The 21,519-nt window shown below is 37.0% G+C and overlaps 1 protein-coding gene and 1 long non-coding RNA gene across 2 annotated transcripts; one reads left to right on the forward strand and one right to left on the reverse strand.

Moving 5' to 3' along the window:
* Positions 1-1,869: 1,869 nt before the first annotated feature.
* NPFFR2 (neuropeptide FF receptor 2) lies at positions 1,870-17,003 on the reverse strand (the record flags this gene model as incomplete). Its single annotated transcript, XM_082390357.1, has 3 exons — positions 1,870-10,374; positions 11,987-12,086; positions 16,637-17,003. The coding sequence occupies 3 exons, from the start codon at positions 17,001-17,003 to the stop codon at positions 9,531-9,533; spliced, it is 1,311 nt and encodes a 436-aa protein (XP_082246483.1). The 3' UTR covers positions 1,870-9,530.
* Positions 17,004-17,784: 781 nt separating this feature from the next.
* On the forward strand, positions 17,785-19,111 carry LOC309627976. Its single transcript, XR_014244079.1, has 2 exons — positions 17,785-17,866; positions 18,184-19,111. It is a non-coding gene; the product is annotated as an uncharacterized lncRNA (long non-coding RNA).
* Positions 19,112-21,519: the final 2,408 nt, after the last annotated feature.

Below are 21,519 nucleotides of genomic sequence, written 5' to 3' on the forward strand. Positions count from 1 at the left end.
GACTGAACCAGAAATCTAATAGATAATAGATACATGAAGGAGGGATAGTGTTGGGAAACCTGCTGTCTTGGGTAACAACAGGGAACAGTTAAAAGGCAGCCCTGTTTCTGCATTCTCTAACTTGGAAACAGAGATGTCAATAGATGTCAGGCTTAACATGCTTTGTAAGTGCAGTAAAATAAATGAGTAGTGATTTTAGAAAATCCCTCAGTAGTCACATTAGATGGTACTTCAAAACTCAAACCTGACTTTCACTCTGTATGGAAAGCCTACACTACCACTTTTACAATGCCCTTCAAAATTTTTCTCTTTTTTGCCAATGGCACAGTACTTTCTGTCAGAATGACCTCTTTCACAATTCACCTCAAATTGAGAACTGGTGCAAGACAGCTCCTAATTAATTCCCTGCAGAAAACATAAAAGAACAGCTAAGGCTCTTTATCATCTTGTCCTAAAGCTCTGTAAAGTGTCGGAGATAACCAAGATAACAAAGTGAGTACATTTACCGCCTGCAGGACTCACTGTAGGCTTAAAATTTTTACTGAATCAGGTTCAGGTGCTCACCAACTGAAAATCAGTGTGAGAGAGAGAGAGATGTTTGTAGAAAGGAAAGCTGCTTTTAATCAGAATGCCGGCAGTCTGGGGAGATGGTGGACGCAGTGTCCCCAAGAAACAACCTCTGAGGATTCGGCTCGGCCATGAAAGCTTTTAAAGAGACACAGGTAAGTAATCTCAGTTAATCATTGAGATAGGGGGTCAGAGTCATGGCCATCCCTCACTGTGGGCAGGCTTGTTGACTTCTTGTGATTTTTCTGTAGATGCTATCTTGTTCACACTGTTCAGGAGATTACAGAAGGGGAAGCTAGAGAAAAGATCTAGGCATCTGTTAATTACTTATTCTTCACTTCTATTTCTTTGATCTACAGAAAGAACCAACAGATTAGGCAAGGTATTGTGTGATCAAAAGATTTGACAGGTGTGCTAGGGCTGGAGATGAGTAGAGCATGGGGGTCCTGGGTTAAGGTTAGTGACAAGGCAAAAGGGTGCCTCCTGCAGAGAACTCTTTCCTGCCAAAAGCTGCTTACAAAATGACAGTGGTAGTAGCAATACCAAATGCACCTGTTTTCCTAAAAAGGCAATGTGGGCTTCTATGAAAGTATGTATCTTTCCTTTTTAATCCAATTTATTAACAGTGTCTTCCACAAAAAATATTTCAATCCGTTTCTTCCACAAACCACAATAGGCCAAGGCGCATTTGTTACTTTGATCCTGTTTGACCAAGAGATTTTCTCTTACAAATTATTTGCCCTGATCATTGTTTTATGTATTTAACATAATAAAGCATTTTCTAAAAATATTCCAATCATGCAAAGATACTCAGATTAGTTTATCAAAATAACAATTTAAATATTTCAAATTGTTTTCTCTTTTTCCTCCCACTGCCTTTCAATTTCCAAATATTATGGATTTTTCTGTCAGCTTTCAACTATTTCTTTCTCCATTTTAATAACAGTCCCCACAAAAACAATTTAGAATGCCTTTTTTTTTCCTGGCTTGAGCATTTGTCCGTTACTGTTACTTTCACATAAACTTGAAATAATCTTCATCTTCTAATCACATCATCTCCAGAGTCTACCATATCACTCTGTTAACTACCAAATAAATTTTCTTTCATTTGGCATCTGAAATTTTAGTCTCAGCAGAAATATCTGAGTTTCTGATCTGTAACAGGAGAAAGGTCCCAGAAAGTACAATGAGAACATGTTGTAAGTAAGGTAGGAGATGAACTCCTTGGGAGTAATAATCCAAAAGCTAAGTGAAGAAAGTTTTCAGAAGGAAGGAATGAATGATCAGTTGGCAAAGATACTGTTGAGAGGTCTGGTAAAATAAGGCCTGATCATAGCCATTGGATAGCAACATGGTGGTCAATGGTGACCTTGACCAGAGCACTTTTGGTGGAGTGGGAGGGATAAGAGATTGATTGAAGTGGTCTCCATGGAGATTGACTAAAGGAAATAGAGACATTGACTTTAAAAAACCTCTTGAGAATTTTTCTGTAAAGTGAAGCAGAAGGATTTGGAAAGAGGTGAGAGCTCAGGAGAAAGTTTTTGTGTTTGTTTTTAGGATTGTAGATACTAGAGTATTTTTGATTCTCAAGACATGATCCAGTAAAGAATAAGGCAGGGAATTTATGATGCATAATCATGGGAGGAAAGCCCTTGAATAAATGAGAAGGCTGACAACCAGTGCACAAGTGGGAAGTTTGCCTTTAGATAGGGGAGCAGTAAATGGCAGTAAAATTGGTAAATTCTGTGGTTATTGCAAATGGAAGATATTTTCTCACCCTCTCAATTTTGCCTGTAAAATGAAAAGCAAGATTAGTAGCAGAATTACTAGTCTTCAAGTATTCTAATATTTTAAAAAACCCACTTTATTATTTTTCTTAAACATTTTTTGCTTGCTTGTCTGTTTGCTTGTTTGTTAACAGCAATCACATCATGAGCAAAAATACAGGGATGAGAAAGGGCTCAAGACTTTTCAGAGAATATATACAATGGAATATTACTCAACCAATAAAAGGAATGAAATTGGGTTATTTGTAGAGATGTGGTTGGATCTAGAGACTGTCATACAGCGTGAAGTAAGTCAGAAAGAGAAAAACAACTATCGTATATTAATGCATATATGTGGAACCTAGAAAAATGGTACAGGTGAACTGGTTTGCAAGGCAGAAATAGAGACACAGATGTAGAGAACAAACGTATGGACACCAAGGGGGGAAGTGGTGGGGTGGTGGTGTGATGAATTGGGAGATTGGGATTGACATGTATACACTAATATGTATAAAATAGATAACTAATAAGAACCTGCTGTATAAAAAAAATTAAATTAAATTAAAATTTTTTAAAAAAAGAAAGATTGTTCAGAGAAAAGTTTATAGACTTTGGGGGAGGACTAATCTGGTACACGGCAGAAAACAGCAAGAGGTGATCTTTGGAAAGTAGGTCAGTGATGGAATGAGAGTTGCCTTTACATTTGAATGTGTGCGGAACTAGGGCTTCATTATGCAGATTATGGGGAATTATCATTAATCATTAAGCAGGGGAATAGCCTGATTAAATATATGTCTTCAAAAGGGATTTGTAGAAGATGCTTGGAAGGAAATCAGAAAGCAAATCAGATTTACTGTCTTTGATAATCTCACATTGAAGCCTTTTCACATTGTGAAAATCAATGGATTTTTTTTTTTCTCCCTGGGAAGATGTGATAAATCCATTTTGTTCTAAATGTTTTCTTCTAGCAAAGATACCAGTAAATATTTGGGATTTTTACAAACAACAGCAACAACAACAAAATGCATGCAAATACAAACACACACACACACAACACTCTGTGTGTAATTTTGAATCAACTGGGTTCAATGAAATTGATATAATTAACTCAGCTTGTTCTGTTACAGATTCTCTGCTAGGCACAATATTTTAAAACAAAGTTCTCTTTTAGTGTTTTAGCACAAATTTGTACCTTTCCGTTTCATCCAAATGTACAGAATAGTAAAGTCAGTTTCTTGTACTATTCCTTTGAAATCTTCAACACTGAATGATTTTGGTTTATTGTATGACAAGCGTATCACAGAGAGAATATATACATCACCACAAAATCTGTCAAAAACTTGTAAACACGCTTTACAATTGATTTTAAAAGCAAAATTATTTCTTTCCCAGTTTGTTCTGTGAATTAAACCTGTCATAAAAACATTTAACATTTGTTTGTAGAAGGAGAACTTGGTTTACATTGTTTATTTATTTATTCATATGTATCAAGTGCTCATTATCCTGGCACTGCTGCAGGACTGTCGTGATGGATGTGCCAATAAATGATTGAAAACTAACACTTTGGAGAGGAGGAAATTGGTCCCCAGATTACTGTTTGGGGAAGGAGTATTTAATTAGGGCGAGTAAGGTGCCGACATACCAAGATCCCTCAAGGTCCTAGTTCTTTAGTAACTTTAGTTGATTAGGATAGGTTTTTGTTTTTTGGTTTTTGTTTTAATAAATGTTATTACTCTACTTTATTTTGTAATTAATTGATTGATTGATTTTTGGCTGCATTGGGTCTTTGCCGCTGCGCGTGGGCTTTCTCTAGTTGCGGTGAGCGTGGGCTACTCCTCTTTGCGGTGCGCGGGCTTCTCATTGTGGTGGCTTCTCATGTTGCGGAGCACAGGCTCTAGGCGCATGGGCCTCAGTAGTTGTGGCTCGCAGGCTCAGTAGTTGTAGCTTGTGGGCTCTAGAGCACAGGCTCAGTAGTTGTGGTGCACGGGCTTAGTTGCTCTGCGGCATGTGGGATTTTCCCAGACCAGGGATCCAACCTGTGTCCCCTGCATTGGCAGGCGTATTCTTAACCACTGTGCCACCAGGGAAGTCCCTGGTTAGGATAGTTGTAATGAAACATAGAATTCAGTTTTGATATCTCCCAGGTAAGACCTGTAACTGAGAGAATTCTCCTTAAAAGGCAAGGGACCAAGGCAAAGGCAAGAGTCTGGATATTTTTATCCTTTTAGTCCATAAACATAGGTTTATAACAGCAAACGATGTGTCTCATTCTGATTCAACGAATGTCTACTGAATGGCATCATGCCAAGAGGACTTTCTCCCAGTAGCAAGGCAACCTCAGAATAAAAGAGGCTATGTGTGCAGGATCAAATGCAGAAACTGAGAGTAAAAGCGCCCAGATTTTAGCCAGGGAATCGTCATCTATATTCCATGTAAGAATGAGTTAGCCTCTAACTGCACATCTGTCACACAGAAGGCCCATGAAGCCAGAATACAGTAAGAACTTTTCACACATCAAGTAAGAAATTTCCTGCTTCCCCACCTCCTCTCCATCCCTAATGTGTCAATTTCCCCACGCCTGACCCTGCAGGAGCCACAAACGGCGGGTGAAGAAGATGAAAGGAGAAATTAAGAGGCTGATCACGCTTCTCTGCCCCCTGTGTTTCTCTGCCTTGAGTGTACGTAAGCTGGAAGGGGAACAGTTTAATTTAAGATGGTTTTAAAATTATACTTGATTAGACTAAAATTTTAATACCCAGAAAAATAGATTACTTATTAACTGAGAATAACCAGAAAGGCTGGGGGACCTATTAGAGACACTCTCAGAGCCGAGAGGAGAATGGATCCACAGATTCGAGTCTGGAGGGCAACGAGAAAACAAACAAGATTTCTTTAATTTGAGCCCAGCTCATTGATTAAACGTATTCGTTTTTGTTTAACTGTTGTCAATTGGTACAGACCATGGTGATTAGCTATATAGCTAAACACATCACAAACTCCAGCTGAGAAGGGGTTTACCTCTAATGGCCATGCCAAGGCAGCAATTTTACTTTTATTTAATCAAATCCATTCTGTAAGAAGGGTCAAAGCAAACAAAATACTGTGATTAAATGTAGCTGTGCTTTTCTCTGAGAAGATTTCAAGAAGAAAAGGAAAGAAGGTTAGAGGAGAAACAAAGATGCTATGTATGAAAATAAGAAGAAAAATGAACGGAATCATAAGACTATAGTAGGAAGACCTATATGTCTTAGCATGTTATAGAAGACCATCCAAATCTGGTTCCAACTTCTTTTGTCATACAAATTTCTCCCTCTTCCTGTCATGTTCCTGCCACAGTGTCTTTCTCTCTCTTGCCTAAACGTACCAGGTTCCTTTCCAGCAGTCCTGCATCCAATTCCTTGTTTAGCCTGGAATGGCTTCTCCTTCAACCTGATTATGCCTCTGCCAGTTCCGCCGTTAGCATCTGAGTTAAATGTCACCTTTTCCGTGAAAATGTCTGTATCTCCTTCAGGCTGAGTTGGACATTCTGGACTCTGCCCTCTCTGAGTTGTTATTCTTTGTCTACTTCACTGTAGATGCATCTTCCCCCACTGCACCACAGCTATTTGTTGGCATGTTTATCTCCTCCACTAAACTCTGAGTTGCTTGGAGATAGCTCTGAGTCATTTATTTTTATCCCCAGGATCTGGTAAGTTCCTCACACATATTAGATGATCTGAGGTGTTTACTTAGGTAATTAACATGGTCATTAGGCAGCTGACTAATGACAGGATAACGAAGAAATCACAATGTTGGTATATATCGTTAAGTACCAACCTCCATTTATTTATTATTTTTTAAAAGGGCTCTCAGCAATAGGAATAAAGAAGAGAGTGGGATTTCCAGCCCAGAATTAGACAATGGCACCGAGCCGTTCTCCTGCTGTCTTTCCCAGCACTGAAGACTTCCTCCAGGCAGTGAGCCTCAAGGCAGGGCAGTGCTTTAGTAAGAACATTACAGACTAGACAACTCATAGTTGAGGAAGTGCTCTATCCCCATAAAAGGGGCGACTAGAAGGTAAAGATGCAGAAATAATGAAGATGCAGTGCTGATGAATTGGCCGCCCAGTGTGCAGCTGAAGACTATCTGCTTTGCGAGTTACTCTTTAACTATGGGAGCAGGTGCTCTCTCCGCAAAGCCTTAATTATGGTCAAGGAAATCCTTAGTTTTCTAAAATTTCTCCTTAAAGGAATGCTTCTACCATCCTCTTCCTCTTCCTGTCTTCCCTCATCTATAGAATTTATCTTTTTCTGTCATTGCTTTACTCTCCTTCAAAATAAAAACTATTTTTCCCTAAAGGATATAGGTGCATTAGCTCAGATTCAGGTTTGTAAACTATTTTACAGCAGCCTTGGATGTTTTTGACACTAAGTCAAATTTTTTTTGAAGTTATAAGGACATACTTGCTCTCTGTGCTTCCTGTAGATTCCTATATTCTGTGACTCTTTGAAGGAAAAAATTGCATGTCCTTACAATTAGAAAAGATTTTCTTAGGCCATGCAATTTTTTCTCCTAGACAGACTAGGTATTTGTTTTTTAGTATTTTAAATCACAAAATTAGAATAATTTATGTGTATTTTATTTCTGTATGGTTTGATGTCATTTTATTTCCATAACTTAAAATTTATTTTAAAATGCTTATACAACAGTGTGTTTTCTAGAGCAACAAAACTTCAAGGAGATGACTTGTAATTGTCCAGCCTTCCAGCCCTCCTCAAAATTGTCTTCATAAAGAGTGCATTGGAATATTTATCTAATGACATATACTACCTACTTCCTGTAGCTCATGAACTACACCATGACAATGGAATGCAATACACTCAGTCCAACTCATCTGAACGCACAAAGCATCATTTCCTTTAAAGAACTGAAATCTCATAAATAGAAAGATGTAACATTTCTTTGAATGTTACAAGAAGAGATGATGAACATGACTGATTTTAAGTACTTAAGACTGAAAAACATTTACTTATGTTCCAGTAAGTCTACCTAAGACTTTTAAATATTGATAAACTTGATGGATTATCTTTGCACTATTGTCTCTGGTCCCTGGGCTTAAATAATGAGTTGTTACAGGCTTATGCACATACGATATCAAATATCTTGAAATTATTTGCTATTTACACTGAAATTATTTGCCATTTTTCCATATGTACCTGATACTGCATTACTCCCTATAAATAATGTGATAAATACGTTATTTCATCAATAAGGAAAGTGAGTCTTAGAATACCTTAGTAAATTTCCTTGCTAGTTATGTAGTTAGCAAATTGCAGAGTTAAAATTCCAATGCCTCAAACTCCAGTCTGTGCTATTTATCTACATCAAAGTGCCTTGAATGAGCAGTGCTATTTTTACTTAATATTTACCTGCAAACAAGAATTCATAAAAGGGTTTTTTAAACAAATTGATTATTTGTATGGGTTTTGGCATTCGACACTCCTGAATTTAAATACTGGTTTCAAAATTATTTGTTGAGTAACCTTATTTGGCCTCTCTGGGCTTCATTTTTTCATGTGAAATGTGGGTAGTATATACTTTGCAGTCATAGTGAGGATTAAATGCAGTAGTGAATGTAAAGTACTTGTCACATAGTAAGATCTTAATACAAGGTGACTATCATTATCTCAGGCTGGCCTTTCAGATTTTCTAACAACATTAACAACGTGGCATCCTTTGAAATTTCTGTCTTCTGTTATACATTATCAAGCATATAAAAAAATACTCTTTCTAACTGGATAATAGCCCTCACAGAATAGTATTTCCTAAGTACCATCATCGGACTAAAATTCAACTAATACAGTTTATTAATTGCTTCAAATATACTACCTACTGGGATTCAGACTATCTAAACTGGTTGGGTTGGAATCTTTGGAATGGCAACAGGAATTCTGCATAGTTTGCTAAAGAATTTCTCCCTCTGAAAAGTCAAAAGCATTTCAGTTTGGATTGCTTTGCCCATCGGTTATCAATTTAGATTTTTGTCACTGTCATTCTAGTCAGCATTCTTCCAAAATTTCTAATAATTCCTCCCCCAAAATAAGTATCCTCTGGAAAGAGGGAAGTAGGCCCATGTACATGGGTCTGCTGGCATTACATAAGGCAGAAGACGCGTCAGCACTATCATTACTGCTGGAAATGTGAAAAATCACATTCATATTTCCCTTAAAAATATTAACTGACTTCTGAGTTTATCCTCATTGCTTTAGTGGTCAGGAAGAATACTGAATGATGTGTGGACAAATGCCTATAAGACCCCAAAGTACTATTTTTACGTGGTAAATTATTATTTACCATCTTCATTACCACTGAAGGAGTATAATCCTAGAAAGACTGAGTATGAAGTTACACACGTGAACGCTATGTGTCAAGTGCATTTATTACTTGTGCCTACTCAGCACGAGCCTTCATTTCCAGTTTTCTAGTTGTAATGTCACAATTTTTTTGGTGTTTGTGTGGTGGAGGGCATACATCTTAAGGTCCTGTGGTTTGTAAAGGGATAGTATCAATATCCTGGGGTGGGAATGAAGCTGTAGCTTGGGCTGTCAATATGTTTTATCTCCCGAGACAAAATCCCTATCACAAGAAGGATATGTACCTGGCTCCATTAAATAAGATGTAATCCTCAGATTTCTATGAAAACTATTTGGGGAAGACACAAAGTTCTATTTCCATTAACATTACCGAGATTTTTAGATTTGAATCTCTCCAGAGAGAGCTTCTAACATTCTTAAGAAGAACTGAAGTACAAAGCCATAAAAAGCAACAGTATTTCACTATATAACACACAGTAGAGTTAAAATCATCACACCAGCTCCTTTTACATCTCATTGCTATCGGTAAGTTCTAATTCTTGATCATTAATTCCTGTATGGGTTTTTCAGCACTTTTCCTACAAAGCACAATATCCTCATGTGTTTGTTTTTTTTTTAAATAAATTTATTTATTTTATTTATTTATTTTTGGCTGCATTGATTCTTCGTTGCTGTGTGCAGGCTTTCCTCTAGTTGTGTTGAGCGGGGGCTAATCGTCGCTGTGTGCGGGCTTCTCGTTGCAGTGGCTTCTCTTGCTGCAGAGCACGGGCTCTAGGCTTGCAGGTTTCAGTAGTTGTGGCTCGTGGGCTCTAGAGCACAGGCTCAGTAGTTGTGGCGCATGGGCTTAGTTGCTTCGCGACATGTGGGATCTTCCCGGACCAGGACACGAACCCGTGTCCCCTGCCTTGGCAGGCGGATTCTTAACCACTGCGCCACCAGGGAAGCCCCCATGTGGGTTTTTAATTGTAGATTCCTGAGCTGACAGATGAGATATGTTGATGACCACATTGTTTTTAGCTCTTAGGGTGTAGACTTCCTTGGGCTTTTCTCTTTTTCGGCAGAGATGGAGGCAAAAAGCATTTTGGAAACCACGGCGAAAATTCTCATTGAAGAAACCATAAATGATGGGGTTGATGCTGCTGTTGCCAAAGGCCAGCCAGTGTGCAGAAGGGTAGATGTAGATGTTGATGACCCTCAGTTCATTCAGAGACAGGTCAACATAGTCTGAGAGCATCATCAGAGGCCACAGGGGCAGCCAGGAGAGAATGAAAAGCAGGGCCACAGTCAGGAGCGTCTTAAGGACCTTCTGCTTCTTCTTGGACACCACGTGCCACTGTTCCTGGTTCTGTTTGCCTGAGTGGGGCACTGTTGTCTTGGAGAGTGCAATTCCAATCCTTCCATACGTGATGACAATGAGGGACAGGGGAGCAAGGTAGATGTTAGCAAACAGCACAGTGGTATAGATCTTCCTCATTTCCCGATTTGGCCAGTCTTCCCGGCACCAGTAGACTGGGCTGGTTTTATTCTGGGAGTTGAGTCTCACTCGGTAATATTTTTCTTCCTGTACATGTAACATTATTGCAGATGGGGATATAATGGCGATGGCCAGGACCCAGATGATCATAATGATGACAAACGCTGTCTTGATAGTGAGCTTTGGTTTAAAAGGGTAGGCGACACACCGGAACCTGTAATTAAAGGCAAATATCAGTGAAGGACTGCCTCATAACTTCTGACCAAGTCATTAATTAAATTTATTTCAGTAATTACAGTCTTCCATACATATTCCCCTTCAAATATAGAAAGTTACCATTAGTAGGGAGGCATGCATTACCAGTTTCTGTAATTAATAGATGAGATAAATTTCAACTCAAAAAATTAATGAGTGGAGTATATCAGACACTATTAATAATCAAAGTACTATTGTAACTAGTCAACACTGAGCATGAGCTCAATTTAATATTCTGTTCCAGGCTCCTTTCCATTGGTTTGCATGGATTGCCTCTGTAAGCTTTCTTATTTAAAAGATGGGGAAAAGGCTTAGAAAAGGTAAAAAATCTTGCCCATAATTACACATGATTTTTACACATGTATTTTGGCTCCAGAGCCCATATTCTTAAATGTCCCTTCTTGCCCTTCTGTGCTCCCCTCACACATGATCTGTGTGCTTGGCCATGCAACTTGCTTTGGCCAGTTAGTTGAACATTAGCAAGCATGGCATAAGCAGAAGCGTGAGTGATTTCAGCTACAAGACACAGAGTAGGAGAACGACACAGAGGCACCCAGCCAATCCACACAGTTGTGACAAATATTAAACCATTATTGTTTTAAGCCACTAAGTGTTTTGGTGGTTTGTTTCACAGCTATGAGTCTGAGAGTTTCCATGATGAGTTCTGTTTATGCACCTTCCCAGTGTTCTGTGTCCTCTGTTGAGCATGACAATTATCAGTATGTAGAGTAAGCCTGATTCATTTTACTGCTATTTTGTTATTGTGATTCATAATTTTGTTATTATTGATATTCATTATGTTCATTATAAGATAATCATACTATTATGGAACAGTATAACATTTTATATTTTTCAAAGTACTATCATCTCTTGAATCTTCTTTGATTTTTGTGATGACTCTATAAAATTGAAAATTATTACTTTCCAGATCTGCAGGTAAGGAAACTTAGAGCTTTTAAGTGGCCCATCAGCAACTCCAAACAAATTTATCTTATCTTTACATAACGACTAGTTATCTTGAGCTTTGACTGCTCCATTGTCCTTCACTGAAGGTGTAAGCTCTTCTGTCTTAAACTCCAAGTTTTCATCTAGTCTTCTAATCAGTGAATTCTCCCATTTACTCACCCTTAAATTATGGGTAACTTCAAAGGTGCAATTCTAGGTATTTTGCTCTTTTTGTAAACCAGCTATTGAAACTTCAAATTTTATTTTTTCATTTATTCATTCAACAAATAGTCTATGATATCTTGTTAATAGCAGCCCAAACTAAGACATGCATCATCCCTAATTATTTAATCTTAAAATATGTAAACTTCAGTAGTTTTATTTTATTACTGAACCCTTAGTGTGTGTGTATAAAATATATATATATATATATATATATATATATATATATATATATATATATATATATATATATATATAAGCCTTGCTCTTAAAGGGGTACATATTATGGATACAATTTTAAGCAGATATACCCAAATTTAGTAGATTATACATTTTTCACTGGTTAGGTGGATTAGTTGAAGATATGCCCAATTTTCTGGATTCAGAGTTTGGTGCTGACCTACCTATCTACTGCTATTGCAACTAAAGTAAAGACTGAAGATGCAACGGATACTCCCTGGACCAAGGCACTGATCTTGCACATTGTACTTCCAAAAGGCCATCCTGAAAGGGAAATGGGACAGTTAGTCTTTGGAAAGATCATATATATATTTTTTAATTTCACTGAAATTATGAAGAGAAAGACATGAAATTAGACAGGTGCAACTGTTTCCTAAATGATATCCAGGGAACAATCAGTGTTTCCCATTATTTTCATTAATACATTCAGATCTCTGTTTTTCAGTATACTAATAAGGTCAAAACTTACACAGTAGTTTCAACATTCCATACACTGTAATACATGTTTTGCATCTATTAACATATCTAATCCCCACAACAGGCTTTTGAAGACCTTATTATTCTCCTCATGATATAGAATATGTAACAAACACACAGATATCACATACCTTGCCACACAGCTAGTTAGAAGCATATTGAGAATTTAAACCCCAGCAGTATGGTTCCAGAGTCCAAGCCATTAACCCTTATGCAATAATGCCCTTTAAATGAATAAAACAGGAAGAATATTGTTTCTCTAATTTGGAAATGTATTCCATAAATTATGAGGAATCAGGAGTCACATGTATAACAAATAAAGTTAATATTTAATTATATATAATCTAATGACATGATTTACTTCAGAGGTACTTTGTTATGGAGTGAATGTGTTCCCTCCCAAATTCATATATTGAAGCCTTAACCCCCAATGTGATGGTATTTGAAGATGGGACCTTTGGGAAGTAACTAGATGTAGATGAGGCCATAGGGATTGTGCCACATGATGGGATTAGTGCCCTTATAAGAAGAAGAAGAGAGCGTGAGACCTCTCCCCATGTGCAAGCACTGAGTAAAGGCCATGTGAACACACAGCAATCTACCAATCAGAAAAAGGACCCTCACCAAGAACCCGACCATGCTGGCACCCTCATCTCGGACTCCTAGCCTCCAGAACTGTGAAATTAAATGTCTGTTGTTTAAGCCACCCAGTCTATGGTATTTTGTTATAACAGCCTAAACTGACTAAGACATACTTGGAGAATAAAAAGCACTTTGTTCTTTATACGAACAAAAGTAGTCTGTTTGAATAACTTCCTAACTGAACTCGTTACTAGAATGTTTATAAAAGAAATTGGTAAGATTATTATATTTGATATTTAATATCAATCAAATCAAATTTAGAGTTTGATATTCTATACGCACCTCTGCTATCACAGGAAAGAAACACTATTCTTCCATTAGCAAATATTCTAGTTTCCCAAGAGATGAATGTTACATATTGCTCAGATTTTTTTAAATTTATCTTTTAATAAATATCCTATAGCTTATTTTAAAAATACTCTTATCTAATTAAAAATATTCCCAATAACCTAAATAAACCAAGCATACTTAAAAGAACATTTTGTCATCTATCCAGACCATCTTAAAATTGGTGCTTGAATGGCTTTATGCCACAATGATGCAGGAGGATAGAGTAAAAGTACATATACACTCTGCACGTACTCCTACTGCTGGTCCAGAGACCCACTCAGCTCCAGAATGCAGCTGCCAGACTTATAATCCCTATGGCAGTAGATAAGAGAATTTCCTTCTGGGGCAAGTGATCCTTCCAGGAACACTGACATATTTTCACTGGCAGATTCTGATAGCTGTGGATTTCCCAAGGAATGACCCAGACTAGTGAAGCCGAGAGTGAGCCTAACCTCAAACCCCAGTTTTGCAGAGGTTCAAGGCAGCCACATAGTACCTCACTCTGAAATACAAGCAGCTAAATAGTAGTTGACTATTAGGGAAACCTCAACCATAAAAGAAAGAAACTAAAACAAATAGGAAGAATGAAACAGGAGAAAACTAATCTGAACAGGTAGACAAAAAATTAAAAAACAAAGAAAATTACTACTCATAACCTCAGAGATAAAATACATTTTGTCCATGAAAAATATGTGCATGATAGTACAAGGAACACAAAGAATATAAAAATAGCTCAAAGAATTTAAAATATGATAACAGAAATGGCTGTTGACTTTATGTCAACAAAAAGTTTGGAAGAGGAAGTTGAGAAGATCTTTGCAAGCAGAATAATGAGGAGAAGAAAATGGAAGAAAAAAAAGTTTTAAAGAATGGCAACACAGCACCTCCAATATCTGATTAATACGAGCTGAAGAATGGAAAATGTAGAACTCTGCAAGGAAATTTCCCGGGACTGAAAGCATTCATTTTTTGATTGAAAAGACCTCGTTTGTGTCTAGCACAAAAAAAAATGGAAAATAAAAAGACTTACATCAAGGCTTAAATGCCTGAAATTCAGAACACTTGAGGTAAAGAGAAGTTCTAAAAGCTTTTAGGAAGAAAAGCAAAATACAAGTCATAAATAAAAGAAGCAAGGGTCAGATAGCATCAGCAGCAACACCAAATTTCTCAACATTAACAACAGAGCAATCTCTTTAAATATTTTTAGGGAAAAAAAAGTCCAGCCTAGAATACTTTATCCAGGTAATTATAATGAAGTGTGAAGGCAGAATAAAGATATTTGCACTACAACATCTCAAACATTTTTTATCTCAGTGCACCCTTTCACAAGAAGTTAATAGGGGAATAAACCAAGAAAAAAGAAATGGCATCCAGAGCACAGGGGACTGAGCATGAAGAGAGGTGAAGAGAATTGTTAGCTTCTCAGTGAAGGAACATCCCAGAGCAATAGCTGAGCTCCATACCTGGAGAGCAATGTGTCTGGATAGGAACAAGAGGATAGAGAGTACCTGGAGGGGTATCTCCAGGAAAAAGATGCCATTTACATTTTTTTGGATGTGTTTTCCATATGTTTGAAGGTATTGACAAGAAATTTAACTCTCCTGGAAGAGAATCTGAACATACATTATTGATAGGTATACTCCAAAAACACTAAGCAAATCAAAATATGATGCCCCTATTAAAGCCAGGAAAACAAAAAAAACATTTTATAAGAGAAAAAGTTGGTATCATAGTACTCTATATGGCTCAGCAGGGGGTAAGATACATATAATAATAGGAATGCATACTCTAAATATTGATTTAACAAAAAACTATGATATACTCATATTGAGAGAATGAGGGAGGTAAAGACTGTGAATGTATATTTGTGGTTCTGCATAAATGTATCTGCTTGCATTTGTACCAAGTTTCAGCCAATCATGTTGTTTTTCCAATTTCACGTTCAGATACTCAGTTTCTACGGATTTATGTTCTTTTGTCCTAGTGCTGTCAGTTCAGTGGAGTTTGGTGAGGGAAACCACCCCTTGGGGTAGAAGAGGATAATGAGAACTAAATTACATTTTCTGCAGTCTGATAATATATTAGAATGAAAACATGTTATTTAGAAATGTGGTAGTAATTACCAAAAATAAAGGCAAAAAATGCTGGATGTGGCCGCCTCCTGGGAATGGGAATCAGGGCTAAGGAAGGGCACTGTATATGAAAAACTCTTAAATAATAATTTAATTATAGATATTTAGGGGGGGACATATTGAGAGCATTTCTTATTGGTAAAGTAAGTTTCTTGAGAGCAAGAAAAATTTTTATCAATTCTTTCACTCTCTTTTTGTCTAGCACAATATCTTGAAAATGTACATCCTTAATAAATATTGTTTTTTAATTACAAGCATCACAAAAACACAGAATCTATGTAGTACTTGATGATAGAATAGGCAATCTAAACTCTCCCTGACTCCCACTCCAGAGAAAGGAAAGAAACAGAAATAAGTTCTAAAGAGAACCTCTTATTCTTCAGTAAACCGATGTTGAATGCCACAAAAGGAAAAGAACTACGATATGGCTCATGTTGATCTAAATATTTTTTGATATGCTGCTTTGGTTTCATTTTTTTCTCATACAGATTTGGAATATGTATATATTGAGTGCTGTTCATTAGTTAATACAGTAGATATTTATTAAGCAGGTAGAGGAGGTATAGATACACTGTTCCTGTACTTCTGGAGTGTATAACGTGGTGCTAAAGAAGTGGTAATATGGGCTCAGAAGTACTCTAGGGTAATACCCAAACCATTACTTATGTTGCACATGTAAATTACCACTATATGAATGAAACTACTGCTTTGTGAGAAATTACTGGTACTGTTACTCCATCTTCCATCAAAAACTGTTGGAAATCTCTCAGCCAACCACAAGAGGGCTTAAATATCTATTTATATTAGATGGAAGACATTGCATCAATTGAAACCACACGTTCTTTGAACTTTACAGTCTATAATATTCTTAATATTTCTACTATATTATATGTGCCCTGAACTGTCAAGCAAATTCAAAGTCTTCAGTAAGAAGTGTCACCATTCACTGATGACCTTCAGTGAACACTCTATAAAAATAACAGCTTCCACACTTCATCTCTGTCACTTGTTCTATTTTTCTCCATAATTCTTTTTATTCTCTGATTACTTATATAGCTATTTGTTTGTTGTTTTTATTCTCCTTTAGCATGTAGACCCCATGAGGACAGCTACTTGGAGCAGTTCTTAGAACTCAATAAATCTTTGTGAATGAATGGATGAGGCTGCCATGGCCATGGATATGGGACAAATATTTTCTCATAATATGTTTGAGCTGCATGCAAATCAACATACCTGCTATAATATTGTCCAGCAGCGTGATAGGCATACAGAATATGCCAACTAGTAAATCACTTATGGCCAGGTTCAAGATGAAGAGATTAGTGAGTGTGTGCATGTGTTTGTTCCTCATTACAATAAAGCAAACCACTGTATTTCCCACCACGCATAGGAAGAAGATCAGAAAGTAGGAAATAATGAAAATCACTGCCACTTGAGGCTGGTGAAGATAGTAGTTCACATAGGTGATATTGCTATCTGCATACAGATCATGCTTTGTGTCACTGACACTCCAAATGTGATGCCAGTTTTCTGAAGAGTTTGAGTCCCAGTTTTCACTCATGATGGACCTGAACAAAGAAGAGGCAGAAAAGAAAAACATGATTAGAAACCAGGAGAACTTAAGTTTAAGAGAGTTTAAGAGAGATGCTTTTAAAATGCTACAGAATTTTTTTTATTGGAGTATACTTGCTTTACAATGTTGTGTTAGTTTCTGCTGTACAATGAAGTGTATCAGCGATATGTATATATATTGATGGGCCTTCTATAATCATACATTTTGCATAAAAATGAGTTATAAATAAGGCATTCAAATTATTAGGATTTTAATCAAGAGCATTTGAAAATTCCACTTTGTGCCACAAGTAACAATTATTATTATATTGTATTTCCTTGATATACTCTATATTATTCACTTCTTTACTATACCTTCTATCCACTTGTGAAGTTTCAAGGGAAACACTGCAAAACTCCTCCTCCTCCTGCCTTCAGATATCATAACCTGTCAAAACCTACTTGTTCTGCTAACTAACATGCTAACTCACATGCCATGAGCTTTCCTGATATTTGAACGAGATGAAGTATCTACATCTTCAGAATTTCCATTGAAATAAGCTTCTTGTATTTTCCTTGTTCTGCTTTGACTCAGTTAATTGGATATTCTTTTTATACACTTCTGTATGTTGACATAGCCACAAAACTGTGAAGTTCTTAAAATAGGTCTGGGTTACTTATCTTGGTTTCACATAGCATCACTCAATTCACATAATATGTATTCAATAAATATTTATTTAAAATCTATAAATCTTAAGAAAGACATTTCAATCAATGTGTGTCAGAGGTCCCCAAGAACACTCCCAGGTTTGGTGGTTTATTAGAAGGACTCACAGGACTCAGCATGTAGTATATTCACTGCTAATATTTATTATAGCAAAGGGATCCAAAGCAAAATCAGCAAATAAAAAGGCACATGGAGGGCTTCCCTGGTGGCGCAGTGGTTGAGAATCTGCCTGCCAATGCAGAGGATATGGGTTCGAGCCCTGGTCTGGGAAGATCCCACATGCCGCGGAGCAACTGGGCCCGTGAGCCACAATTGCTGAGCCTGCGCGTCTGGAGCCTGTGCTCCGCAACAAGAGAGGCCGCGATAGTGAGAGGCCTGCGCACCGCGATGAGGGGTGGCCCCCACTTGCCACAACTAGAGAAAGCCCTCACACAGAAACGAAGACCCAACACAACCATAAAAAGAAATAAATAAATAAACCCAAAGTTAAAAAAAAAAAAAGGCACATGGAGTAAAATCTGCAGGAAACCAGGCACAGGCTTCCATGAGTCCTCTCTCAGTGGACATGCTTAATTCCTCCAGCAACAAGTTTGAGTTTGACAACATGTATGAAATGTTGTCTAGGAGGGGAGCTCATTACTCAATGCCCAAGGTTTTTGATTAGAGAGTGATCATATAGGCAACTTCTTTTTAGTATATATCAAAATTCCAGATTCCCAGATGGAAAGTAAGCGTGCAGCATGAACTATGTGGTCGTACAAACAAACTAGGCACAGTGAGCCACTCTACCATGTAAGGAAACTTTATATCAATATAGGGAACTGTTTAGGATTTAAGTTCCCAGACTCTAACCCAGGGCCCAAATTGCAAGCAGGCCTTTCTAAAGACAGCAGTCTCAGGCCTACCTGTTAACTCTTTTTTGCATGCCCTGTAAATTGGACAGAAGGTTGGTTATACGTGTCCTTAAATGAAAATCAATTTGACAGTGGAGTAAACAAGTTTGTTACTAATATAAAATAACTCAAAGAGGATCATTATTCTCCAACAGTTCCCATTATTTTGCCATTTAATTTCTTCCCTTTCCTCAAATTTTTAAAATTTATCTTTGTTTTTCTGTATTTCATATTCCTAAGGCCAAATAAAAACAAGAAGTGAAAAGCAAAGTGAGCAAGGGATGAGGTGAGGGCTTGGAGAAGAGAAAAAGAAAGGAATTTGAGTAGAACCAGATGTAGGCTGCTATACAAAGTCAAGATGAGAATGTCTTTGGGGTCTAGAGACACACTGAGAATACCTACCAGTTTGAGAAAAATCATTTCAGTCAAAGTCTCTAAAAGAGAAGCATTCACACAAATATTTAAAGATATTTGTACCTAAGACAAGGAAGCACTTTAAATACAAATGAGAAAGGCATGAGAAAAATGTAGGTAGCTGAGTTACTAATAAAAACCATCTGTCTGTGGATTCAATTAGAGCTGGCAAGCATATGGGTAGAATATATCATAAGACGTAATGCTTTATATTTGCACATTCTTTTTTCTTATACCTGGCTGAAAGCAACCATGTGTGTCCAAAGCAGATATGCATCCATGGTATATCTGTTGCAATAAGAGCGTTAGGAGGGTTAAGATGGAATCTTCTGGTATATTAAATTAAACTCCATGTCAGCCATTTGAAAGAGAAGTGTCTCTTTTCTTCCAATAGATTTTTGAGAATCTAAAATCGTATTTTGTTTCGGGGACCAACATGGGTTTCACTATTCCCATTACTGGCTTGCTAACTATATTTGGCAAGACAGTATGCAAAATGCAATACAGAGAGTCAAACAAAGAATCTGTCGTATTTAAGTGTTATTTCCTCCTGACATGCAATTATAAAACTTTTGTACATGAGGTCATAGTGTTGGCCATTAGATTGACCTATAATAATGTGACTTTGGGGACAACATCATCACCCATAGTATTACTATAGTGAGGCAGAGAAAAGTCAGGCCCTGATTGATCCTAGGGAAACTCACTTATCTCAGTGTAATGCATCAAAGACAACTGCTCTTTGCTGTTCATACATCTGGCATCTTTCTCACTGGGCACTTAGAAGTTCCATACAGTTGATTAAAAAGTTTTATATAGGGCTTCCCTGGTGGCGCAGTGGTTGACAATCTGCCTGCCGATGCAGGGCACACGGGTTCGAGCCCTGGTCTGGGAAGATCCCACATGCCGCGGAGCGGCTGGGCCCGAGAGCCACAATTACTTAGCTTGTGCGTCTGGAGCCTGTGCTCCACAAAAAGAGAGGCCGCGATAGTGAGAGGCCCGCGCACCGCGATGAAGAGTGGCCCCGGCTTGCCACAACTAGAGAAAGCCCTCGCACAGAAATGAAGACCCAACACAGCCATAAATAAATAAATAAATAAATAAATAAAAATTAAAAAAAAAAGAAGACACAGATGTTCAATATAGAATAGAAGACAGTCCTTTAAGTTTGCCTTAAAAAAAAAAAAAAGTTTTAAATAAAATGTGCCCCTGGTTGAACACCTTTAAAACCAAAATTATTTAAAGTGTACTCTGTGAATCATATTCATTCCTAGATGAAATAATATAAGGAATAAGAAAATTGAGTATACCAGTTTTAGGAAGGCAAATTTACACTCTACCCATACTGATGATTCAGTAGTTTTGGAATATTTCATTGAAAATGTGTGATGTCCTTTTAATAACAGAAAGTCTGAATTTTACAAGTTAGTATTTACATGTTAAGTAAGTAAATTGTAAACATAAGCCATTTTACCATGAATTAGTCTTATATTCTTTATTTCTACATGGGAAAATATGTGATAAATAAAATACTTGTTTGTGAGATTTCTTTACCATTCATTCATCTTCAACTCTGGAGAGAAAACAGATATAATAGGACAAACTTCACGAGCTCCATTTAGAACCCCAAGTTACCACAACTTATTCAGACTCCTATCTATAGGAAGAGAGTCTAGGACTTCAGGAAGAGAAGTCAGGGGAAGAAGTTATTCAAAATTTTTTTCTTCCGGTAATTGTACTTGCCAAAACACTAACAGTAGATTACTCTGGGAGATGGAATGGTTGGATATTATCATTTTTTTTTTTTGCTTATATATTTCTCAACTTTTTTCCTGTTTCCAGATTTTTTTTTTATAATCTGGAAAAAATGCTTCCATATTATTGTCTGAATTCAACTATACAGAATAAAACCAGATGACATAGCTTAAGCTCTTCTTATAAGTTCACAATAGTAATAGGTCATATACTGGCTAGAAATGATATTATTTTACCCTAAATAGTTATGTCTTCCAAATTTCAATTAGGAAAGAATCCATAAAGACTCTAATTTATTAGGTTTAAATATACTGTAATATATTGTCTTACACATATCATAGAAAGAATCGGTCATCTGAAAGAACAGTCTATATTCTTTATTCTTGTATCAAAGACTCATTAAAGGGACCAAGTTGGCAATTGTCATCAAGCATTGGCTACTTAGACTGTCAGACACCCCAAAGCCAACTATGGCTAGCACTCTCCATTTTTGCCATCCTTCTCTCTTTGGGCTTTCTCCTATTGCCTCTATTATTATTTACTGTATTCTTCATGTTTTCCTTTTAATTTCCATGTATTTATACAAGGAAGGATTTAAGGACAGGAAGGTGGCAGTATTTACTTCTATCTATGTTGGGTTATCTAATCTAAACTCTGATGATTATCATTAAAAGGTATTACAGTTATTAAGTAACTAATTTAAATTCTGAACCGAGTAAATTAAATGCAAGCAGTTATGACAATTTAGATTGCTAAAATAACGAAGAGGAGAGACA

The sequence above is a fragment of the Balaenoptera borealis genome (genome assembly GCF_965194805.1).
Source record: "Balaenoptera borealis genome assembly, chromosome: 4".
Classification (NCBI taxonomy): Eukaryota; Metazoa; Chordata; class Mammalia; order Artiodactyla; family Balaenopteridae; genus Balaenoptera; species Balaenoptera borealis.